Raw genomic sequence first — 18,722 nt, forward strand, 5'->3', positions numbered from 1 at the left:
ATTTCTGATATTAAAATCCATTAGAAAACAGAACTGGATGGATTCTTGATGTTATTACAAATGTCTCAAACTAAAAGTTACCTAATGATTAAACATAAGAGCATGTTTCTTAAAAGTCAGAAACACAGCAAAGATGCTCACTGTCCCTGTACTATTTAGCATTGTTCTGAAGGTGCTAGCTAATGTAATTACATAAGAGAATGAAATAAGAAAATATATAGAGAGAAAAGAAGGCAGAATTTGCATGTGATATAATTATATATTCAGGAAAATTCAAAAGAAGATGAAATGCTGCAGGCAAAATAAAATATCAGTTTGTAAACATTAATAAGTAATAATCACTAGCTGTCCCCATTTCAAATAACTAGATAACACGAATGAAAGATTTCATTTAGAATTTTTAAAATGCTCTAAAAATAAACATAACAAGAAATGTACAAGGCTCATAGGAATAAAACTGGAAGCCTCTACAGAGACATTTAAAATGTGATTGGCTGACTATGCAGTCATCATAATTTTTGCCCCAATAACTTGGGCCAAGGACAGCAGACAAATGCTTGGAAGAGAGCAAGCGGCTTCAAGTAGACCTTACTGCGTGTCTCTCTGTGTGTGATTGTATGTACACATATAATTTCATAGAATACTACATTACTTTAAATAAGTAGCATACTCTGAATTCTTTAAAAAAATACTGAAAAAAGTTGTTTATCCTTTTAAAAACGTTATGGTGATTTCTCTTGTCCTAAGTGAAAATAAATCCCAGATTGAGAGGATATTTGGCAGCCAGCTGTTGCTCACTGGCAGCAGCGTCCCTTAACACTTAGTGTGGCTTCAGCGGACTTTTCTATCACTTCCTGCCTTATCAGAACATTGTCCCACTTCCTCTGAGATTTCTTTTTTTTTTTTTTTTTTTTTGAGACGGAGTTTCGCTCTTGTTACCCAGGCTGGAGTGCAATGGCGCCATCTCGGCTCACCGCAACCTCCGCCTCCTGGGTTCAGACAATTCTCCTGCCTCAGCCTCCTGAGTAGCTGGGATTACAGGCACGCGCCACCATGCCCAGCTAATTTTTTGTAATTTTTAGTAGAGACAGGGTTTCACCATGTTGACCAGGATGGTCTCGATCTCTTGACCTCGTGATCCACCCGCCTCGGCCTCCCAAAGTGCTGGGATTACAGGCTTGAGCCACCGCGCCTGGCCTCCTCTGAGATTTCTGACTGCATAGGTAGTACGGAACAGCAATTGGTATGTAAAGTTGTTAGTGGGCAATAATGGCAGGATTTTCCCTACTTTAGGATCCTTTGGAGACCTGATGTTTCATTCCAAATGCGTAACGCTAATAATGAGAGATTCACTACTTGGCAAACCAGATGGAGAAAATCTGTGGTCAAGCAGGAATAGTCAACTGCACTTATTAAGAGCACATAGTCGTAATGATATTGATAGATTATTATGACTCACATGAAGAGTAGAACTTTATGTCATCAGTTTCACATTTGCTGCTGTTTTGTTACAGGACCTTAGCCTTTTGCATAGGTAATAATATTAGACACAACTAATTCTTTCTGAAGAATTATAAATTAAAGCTGTTATACTCTACCAATGTGTGTTTGGGGGTAGAAGATGCCATTTCTTCCCCCAGACAAGATCTTTAGGAAGAAGACACGTCTTGTTTATACCTTGTCATTAGAATCAACCGACGTTCATTAAGTATATATAATGTGCTAGGCACCTTGCCATGGTGTATATAATGCACTAGGCACCTTGCCATGTCTTTCCCTATACCCAAGGATTTACTCTTCTCTTACTCTATTCAAATAATGACTTACCAAATGTGTTATCCTTTGATAAGGATTATTGGTTAATATGACATTCTGCACATCTTGCCAAAATAATCAGATTTCTCATTTCTCTTGCCAATGCTGAAAATAGGATGGATGCATTAGGCATTCTTAAGTAAGTTTGTGTCTTAGTTTTATTTCTAATATAGATAGTGAGTGAACGCTTAAGACAGAATTACATGTGTGGCTGGAATCATTATTGAGAGACCAACCCATCCAGTGGTAGCAGATACCAGACATAAGCACAATATCACATTATATGTGTGCGAAAAGTGGTATTTACCCAGCCTGTCTTTGGTCAGACATGCAATGCTGGTTTTTTTTCCTGCATTTTTGTTTGTGGCTGGGTTTTCTGGGCTTCCCCTACCCCCTTTAGCACAGAACTCTGAAAGCCTCTTAGTGATCCAACCCTACCAACCACAATTTATAAAGTCTATCATAACAGTCTGTGACAATAAAGAAAACACGAGTACAAATATGGGGTCTGATTTAGAAAGTGATTCTTGTTTCCAGTTTCACAGCCTCCCTGCTTCTGCCGGCCAGCGGGGGTAAGGAAGCAGTGAGTTCAGACCCAAATGAGGACTACCCAGCATGGCAGTGAGGACACTCAGCCCATAGACCCCTTGGCCAGACTGGGTGGAAAGCCATCTGTTCATGCACTCACTATACATTCTAAGCACTTGAGTTGTGACTGTACTTGACTTTCGTGTGCTGGCTTGTTAATTTCATATTGGGCACCTGTTTGCAGTCACCTTCCTGAAACTTACTTGCAAAGGGATTTGAAAGAATAATGTGCAGGAGAAAGGTCGACAAACAAATCGCACACATCACTTTCTTTTCCAAAATGGGATGTTCAGTTCATTCGGGATGATCCCCGGGGGTGTGGGAAAGAAGCATAGGGACTTTCTGAATATGTATTTTTTAATATTAGCTTTTAAAGGCTGTGCTTTAGCAAATATGTTGTAATGTACAAATACAAGGGAGTGATTTTATTTAATGTTTAAATAAATAAGTATGCACGTTTGACAGCATGAAACATTTTTTCCGTGATGGAGCCGCACAGTCAGCCATTTTTACAGATCATGGACTGAAGCTGCAAGCCCCATCAGGACAAGGACCGCAGCCATTTCACACACATCTGAATATATTACACTTAATTTATCCTTAGGAATGAATGGAGAAATGCATAAGTAAATGATCAATGACTTATTGAACTCCATAAACTAATGTTTTACATCAACCAACTCATAAAGTCATTCAGAATGTTATAAGCCTGGTTCTCATTTATATGATACTGTCTTGCCAGACTGAGAATTGATCATCAGGAATTTGATAGCGTGCGGCAATAATGCTTCAGTACAATAATAACACACGTTTATTTTTGTTGGAAGTTACCTCTCACGTCAGCCACATTCTCATCAGCTTTCTTTGCCCTGCACAGCCTGACTGCCCTGTAGAGGTGGACTTATAATGTGAACTAAAAACATGATTCTGGCTCCATAGATGAGTTAAATTTGATAAAACTCTCTGACGTCCCTCCTTAGTAGGAAAAGGCAATGATATTGTAATGACCGCCAATAAGTTATCTTGTTGGTATGTGCTCCACCAACCATTTCCTTTGAGTCTCTAAAGACTTAATTGGAGAACAGGAAGTAAGACCTGAGAGCTGTAATCATTAAACAATTCTTTCTTACCTGAAATTCTTTTTTATTCCCTGCCAATCAGGTACATATTTGATCTCATCTTCAGAATTTGTAATGTAGAATTCAGAATTCACAGTATCCTCTGATATTAAGATTAGCATACCCAGAGATTTGTAGCACTTTGATCCTCCATGAAATATTCACTGTTATTTGGTATAGTCTGAGCTGGGTAACAAAGAGACCCACACATTCAGTGAACTAAGAAGCTTTTTCTCTCTCACATAACAATCTGGAGGTGAGTCATCCAGGACCAGTAGGGATGCTCCTCTGTTCTCAACATGAACCCACCATCCCGTTTCCAAGTTGGCTTTTCCATTTGATGTTATTTCTACATACAGGAAGGGTAAAGGAAACGGATGACAGTGCCTGGGGGTTAAGACAGCACTTCTAGTAACATCATATTGGCTGCAAGTTGCTCGTAGACCACATCTTGCTGCAAGGGAGGCTGGACGAGGTAGTCTCTAACTGAGCAGTTATTTGCCCACAAAGCTTGAGGAAGGGAGTTGCCTATAACTGATAGTCAAAAAGGAGTGGAAGGAGACGAGGGGACAATGAGCATTCTCTGACATTCACCAAACCCTATTTAGGTAGGAAGGTGAATTCATTATATGAGCAAGAGTTAACTCTGAGAATATATAAGTCTATTAAAAAGTTAAATGGTTAAGATCATATTTTCAAAAGGTTAAAAGACTTTGGGATTATTTAGATTGCAAGAGAGAGATAAATTTGAGAGTAGATTCAACAGCACTCATCTTTTTGAGGAAGTTTCAAAGGTCTATTTAGAGATGGCATCTGTGATTGTTGAATAAACCTTGATTGTCACCTGCACACCTTTTGCTGGGTTTTGTAGATGAAAAAGAGTCTTAATTAAAAGCTAGAAAGTTCATCCGTTAAGTGATTGTGTTTTCTACATGTGGGAAACAGATCTCGTTGAACCGCAATCCCCATTATTCTAATGAGCCCATTCCTATCTTTAAACTAAATAAGAAACCAATTGAAATTTAAATAGATTATAACCACTTGTGAAACTGTAATAATTGAAGGTGTTATATGCCGCTATTTCTCATTTGCCTATTAGTTAAAAGGAGGGTAGGGAGTAAACCCCATTCATTGCCTTTTTGCCTTTGTATACAAGAATATGTGTCTGAAGAAAGTTTCTCCTAAACCCACAAGGATACTTGGGTTTTGGGGCACTCATGTTCCCAAGTCAAGATGTTAGTCATGTAGTGGTTTTCCAATAGGATTTCATCTCTGTTTGCCATAAAGTTTTGGAAACTGCAATTCAACCCCAATCACATTTGGCGTTTATAAAAGCTGTCTTTATGGGAAAGCTGAAGTAAGACCCACAGAGTTTTCCTACGAAAACAAGGCCATCTATTGCCTTTAGCACAACAATAAGTTACTGGCTTTGTGCTCAATTTCAGGGGTGACCCAGGAAAGAAGGTAGGAAGCAGGAGGGTCTTCAAGAGGAAAATAACTGGTGAGTGATGTCAGAGGTGGGCTTATCTTTGTGTTACGTAGGATGGAAGAAAAGATATTCTGCATTAACATCTTTAAAGAAACAGAGAGCTGGAAGGACATGCCTGAAAGAGGAGCCTTCGTTATGTGGCCTGGGATCTTGGACTGAGATTCCAGAAGTGGATGAAACTGAGGGTCTTTGGCTGGAAAGCGTGACGGCAAGGGTTAGATTGAATTGTCTGCCAGCAGCGGCAGGAGAGGTGCAGCCTATGTAATTGAAGAGAAGGATGTGCCTTGGTGCAGCATTTCCCAGACCTGCTGGATCTTAAGACTTACTTGGGGCCCCTGTTTTAAAATAAATAAAAGAAAAAGCCCTCAGATCTATCAGCAGGGACTCTGATTTGGTAGTCCAGGTTGGACTCCATGATTTCCTCAAAGTATCCTAGGAAGACGTGAGAGCCACTGATGGACAGGGAAGCCACGGTGAAGAAGTGACTGTATTTAAGAAGGAGGATCAAGCCTGTGTGGGATGGAAGAGGTGGGTCCCGGAAATTGTTGAGAGCTGTCTGTCTCTGAGATGACCCCATGACAAATGCTTGCTCGGAGTTTTGGAAGTTCAGGGTCTGGGGTCCTTCCATTATCACTTAGCTTCCTCATCACTAGGCTGCTACGCTCATCCTTAGTCTTTGCCCTTCAGGAACACCAGGTGGTGGTGGTGGCGGCAGCACCAGTAAAAATAATCATTACAGTTATAAACCCTTTATATAATTATAAAGGCTCATGTTCATCCAAAGTTCGAAAGCCCTCGGAACTCTTCTCAGTGCTGGTGGCTGCTCATTTAAGCTAGTCTTTCACAGTGAATGGCAAGACCATCATCTCTACCACCCCAAACTGGAAGTCAGAAGAGGGTTTTATCCTTTCACTCACTCGCTCTTCACCTCTCCCTGATCCTGTGAATTCTACCCCTTACAAAACCTCCAGGTGTTGTCCCTACTCTGCTCACTGTGGCGGTCACACGGACAGAGTTCATCATCCCGTCCTGCCGGGATCCTTGCATCTGGCCACCCCTCCATGGTCTCACTGCCCGTGGCCCATCCTTTCCATAGCCGAGGGACTTAAAATGCACATCTGAACAGGTCCTTCCATTCCTTGCTTAAAGCATCCTTTAGTGAATCGCTGTGGTTGTCGGGATGAAGTCTGAGCTGCTGAACGTCTAACAAAAAGTCTTTTCTATTCTGGAAAGCCTCGTTCCAGGCCCTGCCTCTTCAGGCTCGTTACCTTGAATGCTCCATGTCATCACCCCCACCTCAACTTGTACCCTATGGGCTCACCATACTGTGGTGCTGAGCTCTCCTGACCTGGCCACACCCTCTCGCCTCTCCGCCTCTCTGCTGTAATCAGCAGGTGCAGAGAGGACAAAGGACATGTCTGTCCTGGGAACAGTGTCCTCAGCAACCCACAGGATGCCTGATCCCTAGCCACCGTCAGTAAACTTTGATGAATGGATGAATGAATGAATGAAGAATGAATGATGAGCCTTTATGCATAGTCCTTTATATGCCATTCCATGCCCTTCTTTGTGTAATTGGTTTTCTAATTGTCTTTTAAAATCCAACTCAGGCGTTACTTCCTGGAGGAGGACCCCACAGATGCTGCCCTCCTACCTGCGGGGTTAGGCGCTCCTCCGCATACACAAGGCTTCTTGTAACAGCGGTAACCACACAGACCTGGGTTGGGCTGGCTCACTTGAATGTGAGCTTTCCAAAGACAGGGTCTGTGTGATGTTTCCTTTCTATGTTTGCAGACACAGTGGCAAGCACGTGGTTGGTGCTCCACAGAAGTTTAAAGAAGTTTAATGGACATGTGAGTGCTCTGTGCCCACGGTGCACTTGCTGTGATCGGGTGATGAGCTGTTTGATTTGCCAGTAGCTGGCAGCCCTGTGATCAATCCACAGGATTCATAAGGGGCTGGAGGTCTCACAAGCTGTGTCTTCCTGCTTCTTTGAGGAGAACTCTTCTTTGGAGCATGAACACGTTAGGGACCTTGGGGTTGGGGCACTTCTTCACCGGCAGCCTTGGCCCTTTCCTTCCTGGCCTTGTGGAGCTAAAGCAGCTGGCCTGGTACCTCTGACCCCCTTTGAGTCTCATTCTTAGGGAGAACTCTGTGAGAGCAAAGTCTTTTCCAGAAGAGATTAGGATTTTCAATGTAGAAGGCACGGCCAATGTCAGGTGGCATTATTATCTTTCAAGTGGCAGAGGAAAACAGAGACACGGTAAACAGCACAGATATCCCAAGGTGCCACACTGCAGTTACTCTGACAAACTTTTAGATGACACTTTTTAAACGAGTCGTATAGTATGAGACATTTGAAAATTGGGCTCTTTATGAAGACTAATATTGCTGTCGTAAGACTACTTTATGAAAACCCAAGGGGACCTTTAACTGTAGCAGAAGCTTTCTCATTTAAACCATGAAGGTTAAACAATAAAAACTAATTTTCTATTCCCAGCATACCCATTGCACTCCAGGAAAGGCATCAGTCTGCTTTATGAAAACAAGGACACGCTATTCTTTAGCCCTTTGGTAGGTAGAGGACATGAGCTGTTTGCAAAAATGTGTGTCTTCCAGTCGGCAGACTTCTTTTGGAAGAAATGATCTACCGGTGACTGTATTTGGGGTTTGGGGAGAAGGCCAACTCACAACTTGGCAAAGTTTTTCACTGAGAATTTTCATAGATGGGCATGGGATGGCGGCCGCTGATTCAGTCGGAGCTGGGGCGATTAGGAGGCTGAGTGCAGTGGTAGTGGTGGTGTGGAGTGTGTAGAATTCATGTTGAGAAGACTGTGGCTTCAGGAAAATTCGATTAGTCAGTACTTTTATATTAAAAATAAAGAATTATAGGAATCAGAATGTGAAGTCACAAATTTAAGTTAAGGGTAGCTTTTACCTTCGGGATGAGTGGGGTCTACACCCTACCTGCTTTCTCTCCTCCTGTCTGCCTGCTGGGCCACTGGACCCCTCGCCCACTTCATGTTCCGCACCCCCCTCCTTTGGGGAGAGTGAGGACCTGCCCTTTCCCCTCCCCCAGCACTTCTCTCCTCTCCCTTCCCGGTGTCTTGTCGGGCTCTGCTCTAAGGAACCTAGGCTACTACCATGATCTTTTACAACATGTATTTAGGCAACAGAGAACTCAATGAATCCTGCTCTTAAAGGTCTTTGGTTTGGATGTTTTTGCACCACGGACTCTTCATAGGGAACCCGGGATCACCAGCTTCATCCAGGTGCATATAGATGTTCTCCCACAGCCCATGGATTGCAAGGTCAGTGCGAGCTTTAGGGGAGGGAGAAAAGTGACACTAAAGCCCGTCTCATTAGCTATTTTTTTTTTTTTTTGAGATGGAGTTTCGCTCTTGTTACCCAGGCTGGAGTGCAATGGCGCGATCTCGGCTCACCGCAACCTCCGCCTCCTGGGTTCAGGCAATTCTCCTGCCTCAGCCTCCCGAGTTGCTGGGATTACAGGCACGCGCCACCATGCCCAGATGATTTTTTTGTATTTTTAGTAGAGACGGGGTTTCACCATGTTGACCAGGATGGTCTCGATCTCTTGACCTCGTGATCCACCCGCCTCGGCCTCCCGAAGTGCCGGGATTACAGGTCTGATGGTTTTTAAGCATTGGCATTTCCCTTGCTTGCACTCACTCCCTCCTGCCGCCCTGTGATGAAGGTGCCTGCTTCTCCTTTGCCTTCCACCATCACTGTAAGTGTTCTGAGGCTTCCCCAGCCATGGGGAACTGTGAGTCAATTGAAACTCTTTCCTTTATAAATTACCCAGTCTTGGGCAGGTCTTTATAGCAGTGTGAAAACAGACTAATACAGGTTGGTACTGAAAGGTCCAATCTTCTAATAACATGACTGGCCCCTCTGGAACCAGACCCCGTTCTCCAAGGGTCACATCATTGGCATAAACTCAGGTAAGGTTGGAAGGGGCTGATTCTGAATAACGAGGGATGCTTCTGTGACACCTGTCATGCAGGAAATTCCAAAGGCTTTAGGAGCTCGGTGCCAGCAACATGGGATGAAGACAAATTGCATATTCCTCATTATATTCCAATATTACACAGGCCCACTTCTGCAGGGCCTTCCGAGCCCTGGTAAGGAACGCAGACCTGGACCTGAAGACTGGAAGCAGCCCCTGGAGGATTTTAAGAAGGGACATGGATCAGTTTGAGGGGGGCAGGAGACAGGAAGAGGTGGTAGGAAGCGATTACTGTAGTCCTAATGAGAAATGATGAAAAATTGAAGGAAGGCAGTGGTTCCCAGGCTGGAGAGGAGGGAGTGGATTTCCCAGCTATTTACAAGGTGGAAATCTGCAGGACTTCTCTGCAGGAATTGGAAGCTGGCTATTCATTTTCAGCAATAACCCATGTGTGGCATTCATGTGCTAACTCGGCTCATGAATGCACTATTCTTGTAACTAGGTTGGAGAAGAATTACATGAAGGGTATCATTAAGATGTTAAAATGAATGCATTACATATGTTAACAAGTGTATGAACCCTGTATTATATCTGGCAAACGGGGTGTTAAATCCTTGTTCAACCAGCCAGATGTCTCTGCAGCTGCTGCTGGTATTGCAGAGGGAGGCAGCCACCTGAGACCCCAGCTATGAGCTGGTGCCAGTGATTTCCACAGCACCTGGCGGTACGAATTCCTTTTTCTGTGCTCTGATTGACAGGTCCCACATGGATTATACAATTCACATCACAACGCACGGGTGAGATTTTCAGTCTGATAAGCTCAGACTCCAGCAACTTGACCTTTTCAGAGTATCATTGCAGCTAAGAATATTCTTAGTTGGAGCAGACATCTTTTTGTATTATTACTTTCATTATTTTTTTGAGATGGAGTCTTACTCTGTCTCCCAGGCTGGAGTGCAGTGGTGTGATCTCGGCTCACTGCAACCTCTGCCTCCCTGGCTCAAGCAATCTCGTGCCTCAGCCTCCTGAATAGCTGGGATTACTGGTGCCGGCCACTACCCCCAGCTAATTTTAAAAGTATTTTTAGTAGAGACAAGCTATCGCTGTGTTGGCTAGGCTGGTCTCGAACTCCTGGCCTGAGGTTCATCCACCCATCTCGGCCTCCCAGAGTGCTTGGATTACCGGTGTGAGCCATTAACCTGCCATAAATTACTGCTCCAGGCCTATTTGTATTATTTTGTAAATAATAAAACACATTGTGGTCAAACAATCTTAAAACCAATTTAGTGACATTCTCTCCTGAATTGGAATGTTATCAAAGTCTTGTTTGGCTCAGTTATTCAGCAGAGTTTACAAAAAGGGGCATATCCTTTGCTGTAAATGTTTAAATTACCTGGAGCAAAATTCCCATAACTACTTAAAGGAGTTGAAAATACCCATAGTGTTTATATATATTTTCTTTTTTTTTTTTTTGAGACGGAGTTTCGCTCTTGTTACCCAGGCTGGCGTGCAATGGCGCGATCTCGGCTCACCGCAACCTCCGCCTCCTGGGTTCAGGCAATTCTCCTGCCTCCTGAGTAGCTGGGATTACAGGCTCGGGCCAACATGCCCAGCTAATTTTTTTGTATTTTTAGTAGAGACGGGGTTTCACCATGTTGACCAGGATGGTCTCGATCTCTTGAGCTCGGGATCCACCCGCCTCGGCCTCCCAAAGTGCTGGGATTACAGGCGTGAGCCACCGCGCCCGGCCCCCATAGTGTTTATATTTATTCTTATACAGTACCATCTCTCCTAAGTGGCCCCAGCTCTGAGATCGAGCCAGCTCTGAGACATCTTTCATCTCCTTAAGTTTGGCAAAAGATCCCTAAAACATTTGAAAAGTTGTTTAAAAGATCTGAAGGAAACTGGTCTCAATGGAGCAGAGACAAAGTCTGCACTACCAGGCTCCTGGGAATTGTACTTCTTGGATGTTGACTTTAGGAGAAGTTGAAGGGAGGCAGTACTAGAGACCACAGTTACACAATCACATTGATCTTTTGTGTACTTTGTTTCCTGGAGAAGAAATTGTGTAATCCCCGCATTTTTTATGAGTTAAATAAAAGTTGACATTAAAAAAAAATCACATTGGTTGTTTTCCGGTCTCTTCAAATGTACTCTGACAGCAAAGATGAAAAGTTAATGTAGTCTAAATAGAAAAATACCACAATGAGAGGATTTTTAAAAAATATTGTGAAATACCTTCATCTCTATTGTTTTTAGACATTGGGGTTTCAAATCTGCAAGGCTGGCCGCGGTGGTGTCCCAGGCTTGTCAATGCTGGAAAGTGTCCACTAGGTGGCAGTATGTCAGAGGGTTTCTTTCATCCTCGAATGGGCAGCGGTAGCTTTGGTGACTCTCTTTCGTAGTTGGGTTTCCTGCGTTTTGTCTTGTTTTCAAGGGTTAAATGAAGCTATCATAATTTACTTATGTAAAATTACACTTGCATGAATTCACTGCAAGGCCTACTTGTTATAATGTGACCATAAATACGTTTATTCATTCGTGTGAATTTTCTTGGTAACATTATAAGTAGTGATCCTTGTCATCATGGTCGCTTATAGAAACCAAGGGGCAATTCCGTTCGCCCTTTGCGTGTAGCAGATGATGAACATGCTGTATCCTGAGAAGGCAGATCACAGATCCTCCTGGGGAGCCGGACAAGGCTGCTCATTAGCCAGAGAAGAACTCAGGGGCGCCCTTTGCCCCGCTTGCTCAGTCTGGTAACTGTTTCTGGCGTGTGCTCCAGGCTGTTTGCTGAGAGGTGTGTTGAAGTTACCTGAACTTCTTTCTGCAAATCTGCAGGCATTCTGCTGGTGTAGGGAACATGTGGTTGCGTTGGATGTTTAGTCAGTGTTAACTGGTTTTTGTTAATTTACAGCTGGCTTAAAATAAAACATACATTTTTTTTAAAAAGATCTCTTTCATGTGAATAATTTGTTCAGAAGAAAGGAGTCAGGATATTCTTTTGTAGTGTTTTCCCAAAATTAGATTATCAGAACTTTCTGAATTCAAAGGAAACGGCAGTGCCGTCTGAATGGTAAGATTTGGGAATAAAGAACTATAGAAATTTTTAAGCACTCTAATTAATTGACACATCTACATCTGAACGAATGTGGATGAAAAGAAATGTAAATGCAAAGCTTAGGAAATAAATGGAATTGTCAACTGGGGTGAAGTTTGGGTTCTTCTTCAGAAGGACTCCTGTAATCCTGAAAATGAAAAATATTAGGGGACAATCGAAAGGTCTGTGCTTGGCATGTGTATAGCAAAGTGTCTGATCTTTGAGAAGATGGCAGCATGGAATGGCTCCTGCTCTGTAGAGTGGACTCAGTAGGGGCATGTTTGGAGATGCAATGTCCCTTATCTGTATGTCCTGCAGGTCTCAGTTTTGGGGGTTCATCAGCCAAGCCATAAACGTGGCCTGGCCACTTCTGAGCCAGTTGTTTTATGAAGCCCCTGGGAATGCTGAGATCGCATTTTTTGGTGTCCCAGCCCCTTTTTGTCAGATCCCCAGATCCCCAGCAGCCAGATGCCCGTCAAGGTGAGCCTCCTTTTCAGAATCACTACTTGAGGGAGGGAATCACACCAAGGATTGCCCTTTGCATGTAACAGATGATGAATATGCTGTATCCTGACAAGGCAGATCACAGATCCTCCTGGGGAGCTGGACATGGACACTCATTTGATATTTTTGTCCCAACTTCCAAGAGTGTGTTTTATGATGATGCCCTGTGAAGGGATATGGGTATATAGATCCAGAGGCCAAAGTTCAAGTCTCAGCTTTGTTAGGTGAAGCCCTATTCTCTCTCTCTCAATGCCTCAGTTCCTCAGTCTGAAAAATGAGGTCAGTAGTAATGCTAGTTTTCCAGCCTCCGGTTCTAATAAAATCACATGTGGTAACAAGGAAAATACTTCGTTGTCTACAAATGTAAGAGGTTATTAAATTCTCAACATGTGGAATATATCTGCAAGTCATGAGACTATAGAAAACCCTCAACTAAATTGAGATGTCACCAAACAGCTATTCATGAGAACACACAATTCGTAACGTTTCTCAATACCGGCTACATGTTAGTATCACCTGGGAGTGTCTTTAGAAAACTGCCAAGTCACTATCAGACTAATTGGATTTGTTATCCTGGCTGAGGTTGGGGTTAGGGTATGGGTATCTTCTAAACTGCCTAGGTGGCTCTGCGGTGCGGCCAGGTTCCCCACAGGAATGCATCAAGTACTGAATACAAAGCCTCAGTCACAATCTCAAGGCCGGAAGACACCCTGAAAGTGTGGTCCTAGAAGAATGTCATTTTTATGATCAGTGTCTGTGCACATAAATAACATGGTTTTATAGCTCAAAAAGCTGGGGTGCAGATACAGATATTGGGAATACTTTCTTTGTACCTTGAGGTTATAGACACGTCATGTCTGTAAAACTTACCTATAAAATTTCTTAGTGGAATTGCAATCCTTCGACACCCAAAAGATATAAAATGAGAGCAGAATGACCTCATGGGTCTCTAGCTAGAGTTATAATTCCTCCTGGGTCATGAAACCTTTTGTTCTTTTTTTTTTTAAGCAGTTATTGAAAGTGCATCTGAGAGGTGCTGCTGGTTATTGAATTTTCTTGAAACAAAGTGGGTCTGTAGCAACCTAGAAGTTTCTGATTGAAAGGGAAAGGAAAGTTCATTCCCAGATAGAAGAGGACAAACTTTCCCTGTCCGTTGAATCAGTGGCTTGAGTCTGCTGCTTCTTTGGCCCAGGTCTCAAGCTTCCAGAAAATCTCCAGTCTCCGCATCTGTGAATCTTTTAGGATATAAAAGGGATTGTCATTCTCATATGAGGCCCCAGGCCAGCAGCACCAGCTCGCTGAATGCAAATTCTCAGGCCCCACCCCAAATCTACTGGATCAGAAACTCTAGGGCTGGTCCCAGCAGTCTGTTTTAACATGCCCTCCAGGAGGTGGTGGTCCAATGCATACATGCTCAACTTTGAGGACCACTGAGCTAGGACAAAGGCATTTTTCTTTGTTTTTTGTTTGTTTGTTTGTTTGTTTTTAAACTGGGTTTCAGTCTGTCACCCAGGCTAGAGTGCAGTGGCACATCATAGCTCACTGCAGCCTCCACCTCCTAGGCTCAAGCAATCCTCCTGCCTCAGCCTCCTGAGGAGCTAGGACTACAGGTGCATGCTGCCACACCCAGCAATTTAAAAAATTTTATTTTTGTACAGAAGGGGGTCTCCCTATGTTGCCCAGGCTGGTCTCAAACTCCTAGGCTAAAGCAATCCTCCCATTTTGACCTCTCGAAGTACTAGGATTACAGGCATAAGCCATCATGGCTGGCCTGGCTTTCTTGATCATAGGTATGCTTGTATAGGAAATCACAAAACAGGCATTTGTAGGTATATGCCGGGCTTGGTTCTGCTTCCCTCTCTTCTTCCCCTACTCTCCTCTGATGGAGAGGCAGATCAGAGCTAGAGGGAAAATGAGGGGTAGCATTAAATCTCAGAACTACTTTGTCACCGAGGCTCCTGTTCCAATCTTTAAGAGTCAGTACTCAAGTAAAGATATACTGTGTATATACAGCCATACGAAGATACACACAACGTCGAGAGATACACTGAGTATCCACCTTTGCTGGCACCAAAGTGAAGAAGAGAGGAGCAGAGGGAGGTCTGTTCCCGAAGGCCACCATCCACCTGCCGACAGGAACTGGGTAGGAAGAAGAAACCGCTATCAAGGCATGTCCTGATCCATGTGAGACCCCTCCACACACTTCCACAGCACGTGCACCTGCTGCAGCAAGAACAATGCCTGGAAGCCAGCTGAACAAGCGGCAGCATTTGAAGGAGAGGGGGCCCTATGGCTGGGGAACTGCTGACGTGAGAAAGACAGCACAATCATACTCACGTAGGCAGCAGGCTGTAGAGCACCATGAGCTGCTTAATAATGAAATTTTACTGTAGCCTTAAGGGAGGAAGTAAAAACCTGCGGAAAGAAAAAAAAGATACACTGTTTACCTTTAAATCTGTTGTGAAGGCAAAGGAGACAAAACCAGGTATTTCCAGAAATTGGGCACCATTGAGAATCCAGAGGTCTTGAGAACAGCTTGGGAGGCTGGAGGTCAGCATGAGTGGGGAAGAAAATGAGGCGTGGTCAGGGCCGCTCAACCCAAAAGGGGCCACCACGTGCCTCTGCAGTGCAGCGCCCTGGTCCAGGTAACAGCAGAAAGTGGCTGTGAGTGAGTCCTAGGATTTCTTTCTAACAGCCACACTGTGACTTTAGAACTTCAGAACAGGTCAGTGAAGACAGCTGTGCTGTCTCTAACAGTCTGCAAAAACAATGTAGATTCTCTCTCATTCTCTCTCTCTCTCTCTCTCTTCTCTCTCTCTCTCTCTCTCTCTCGGAAGTTTGGAAGGAGAAAGAAGAATCAATATTATCTTATCTCCAGAATGATTCCAGCTAATAACAGTTGATACTGCCTCTGTCTGCCTAACTGTCTGTCTGTCTGTTTCAAAGCCCTCATCTCTAGACACTTAAAGAACTTAAGCTGCATGGCCTATCTTTTAAACATCACGGGGAGAATGGTTTGCATGAGTAAGTTAATCCAGTAACAAGGGAAATTGGTAATCTCTCCAGAACGGTTTTTCAAGTAACCTTATAATAGACATCTCTTTTTGGGGGGCGGGGCGGGGGTGTCATAGTCTCATTCTGTCACTGAGGCTGGAGTGCAGTTGTGTGATCTTGGCTCACTGCAACCTCCCCCCACACCTCAGGGTTCAAGCAATTCTCCTGCCTCAGCCTCCTGAGTAGCTGATATTATAGGCACCCACCACCACACCTGGCTAATTTTTGCATTTTTAGTAGAGACAGGGTTTCACTGTGTTGGCCTGGCTGGTCTCACGCTCCTGACCTCAAGTGATCCACCCACCTGAGCCTCCCAAAGTGCTGGGTTTATGAGTATATAATAGACATCTAAATGTACTGGGCACTCTGCTAAGTCCCTACACACGTTATCTCATTTAGCCTTCACGAGTGCCCTATGATGAGGGGCCGTTAATATCCTCTGTTTATGCAAGGACTTGAACCAAGGTAAAACCCTGAGCTTCCATCCCCTCCACCTTACTCTTGCCCTAAGATGTGACATTTTAATGTCAGCTAATGTCTGGATGCAGGTGGGCATGTGGTTACCTATTAAATCCTTTATTCTCAGGGCTCCAATTGAGATATGCAATTACCGACGTTCTTTATGATTTTTCCTTTTTCTGGCTTGTGCTTCTAACCCTCTATTTGTGGCAGTATTTTAAGTTAATGATTGGTACTCTAAAGGCTCTTAGACTTCCATATAGTACTTTAAGTACACTGTAACTTTAAAGTAGAAAATTAACCACTGGGAGCTAAGCATCATTCTCTTTCCTGTGGGCTGAGCTTTAGAATTATAACAGAAATTCACTAATGAAATAGACATAAAAAGAGGCTTCCAGAATATTTAAGAGGGTCATATCTTCTGTATAATTGTCATTTTTCTACTTAACTTCAGATCCATTTGTGTACCTGCTACATATTTTTAATTATTTTCAATTATGCTACGGTTTATAATTTAGCCCATCTTTTATTTCCTCTGATTGTCTGAAGTATTTTGTTTGATGTTGGCTATGGTCTCAGACACATTAACACCAATTCCTTGCGGTGAACTTCCCTTGATAGCCATCTAGAGCATCTAGGAATTTCACTGCCAATGCTGTTATGGCACCTTTGGAAGGAAAAGAGGGTTAATTTATTGCATATGTAACAGCCTTGAATTCTTACTGCTGTACAGAAAGAACGACTTTATAAATAAAATCATTTTTCCTTTTTATTTCAGGAATTACAGCATATCATTGGATCACAGTACATCAGAGCAGAGAAAGGTAAGCATGGATCCATATGTGTGTGTGAAATCCCACAGGGTCACTACTCCGTCCGCTATAACAATATGGTTTCTCTCTTCTCCAGCGGTGATGGATGCTTCAGGATTAGATCTGGCCAGGAAGAGCAAGCTTGAAGCTCAGCCTTTTGCTCATCTCACTATTAATGCCACCAGCATCCCATCTGGTAAGCTCCATTTGCATCCAGCTTGAAAATATTTTGAGAGTCATTTATCAGCCCATTTCAATACTGAACCCTATTTTTAGCCTGCCACTAAGTTTTTGAGAGCCCTTACTTCAAAGCGAAAAGAAAGGCCATTTATCCTCAGCTGATGATTCACATCCAGGAAACCGTGATTCTCAAAAATGTCAGAATGGACATCATCAGTCTATCCATTTTCAGATCATCAGAATGGATGCTTATTTTAAATGACTGTCAGCTGAGAGCCTGTAACCGGGAAGGACAATCCTTTGTCATGCTCATCTGTACTTACCCAAGCTCAAGTTGACACAGCCCTGCTGCTGACCTCAGAGATGACTGAATTCATCAGGTAGTCACATACCCCAGTCATCTCCTGCAGAGATCCAGGGGGACCTTAAGACCCTTAAGAGACAGTAAGCATCTAGAAAATGAGACCTCCTCCCCTTTCTCCAGGGGCTTATCATTTTCTCTGAGTAAAGGTTTAGTCCAATGGACTACAGACCTGATTATCTTGGAAATGAAGACACCAGGAGCTCCCTGTCTATGGCTCCCCTAGTGCATCGGTTATTCCATGATACAACCCCCACTGGTTACTTTGCCTTGGGCTAGATAGCTATCAAAAAGATGGCAAAGAACCGTATGATAGACTGACAGTTGAACATTCTTGTTATCATGCCACTAATGGAACACCTGAAGATCTTAAAGCGGGATCTTCAGGTGTCCTCCCTGGCACTCTGCAGGAGTTGGCTGAGTCTGACTACCTGATGAACTCTTCCACCTGTCAGCCAGGCGTTTTCCCCTTGCTCATTATCTCTCATCCTTACTGCAGTCTTGCAAGGTGGGGATTATCACTGCGGATTTGGCAGACAGGGAAACTGCATGATACATAGGTTGTCATTTGTTCCCGGTCACGAAGATGGTAGGATTAGAAGTTGAATTCCAGGCCAGGCGCAGTGGCTCAAGCCTGTAATCCCAGCACTTTGGGAGGCCGAGGCAGGTGGATCACGAGGTCAAGAGATCGAGGCCATCCAGGTCAACAAGGTGAAACACCATCTCTACTAAAAATACAAAAAAAATCAGCTGGGCGTGAGGGCACATGCCTGTAATCCCAGCTACTCGGGAGGCTGAGGCAGGAGAATTGCCTGAACCCAGGAGGCGGAGGTTGCGGCGAGCCGAGATTGCGCCACTGCACTCCAGCCTGGGTAACAAGAGCAAAACTCTGTCTCAAAAAAAAAAAAAAAAAAAAAGAAGTTGAACTCCAGTCCTGTTGATTACTAAGACCTTGCTTTCTGTGCTCTCTATTAGCACATAAGCAGGCCACAAGGTACTGTGGTCAGTTGGCTTGGCCGGAGGGAAAGAATTCAAAGCCCTTACGTTTCTCTTTTCCTATGAGTAGATTCATGTAACATCTAATAACAGGGGTGCTAAAATGGGACTGCCTGGGTTTCAGGCTCCACTGTACTGTCTGTGACCTTGTACAATTTAAATCACATATGCCTCAGCTGCATCACGTCTAAAATGGGTAGCTATGACAATTGAATGAGGTAGAGTACCAACATTCCTGTATGAAAGAATGACCAGAGGAAGCACTTGTGAGAGGGATTT

General features: G+C 43.6%; 1 protein-coding gene across 1 annotated transcript in view; it reads left to right on the top strand.

Moving 5' to 3' along the window:
- TNFSF11 (TNF superfamily member 11) overlaps positions 1-18,722 on the top strand; it is a 33,707-nt gene that overhangs the window by 9,828 nt on the left and 5,157 nt on the right. Inside the window, exons 3-4 of the mRNA XM_002749019.5 lie at positions 16,873-16,918; positions 17,004-17,102. Coding sequence (XP_002749065.2) covers positions 16,873-16,918; positions 17,004-17,102 — 145 coding nt within the window. The remainder of the gene's footprint in view (positions 1-16,872; positions 16,919-17,003; positions 17,103-18,722) is intronic.

Source organism: Callithrix jacchus, chromosome 5 (genome assembly GCF_049354715.1).
Source record: "Callithrix jacchus isolate 240 chromosome 5, calJac240_pri, whole genome shotgun sequence".
Taxonomy (NCBI): Eukaryota; Metazoa; Chordata; class Mammalia; order Primates; family Cebidae; genus Callithrix; species Callithrix jacchus.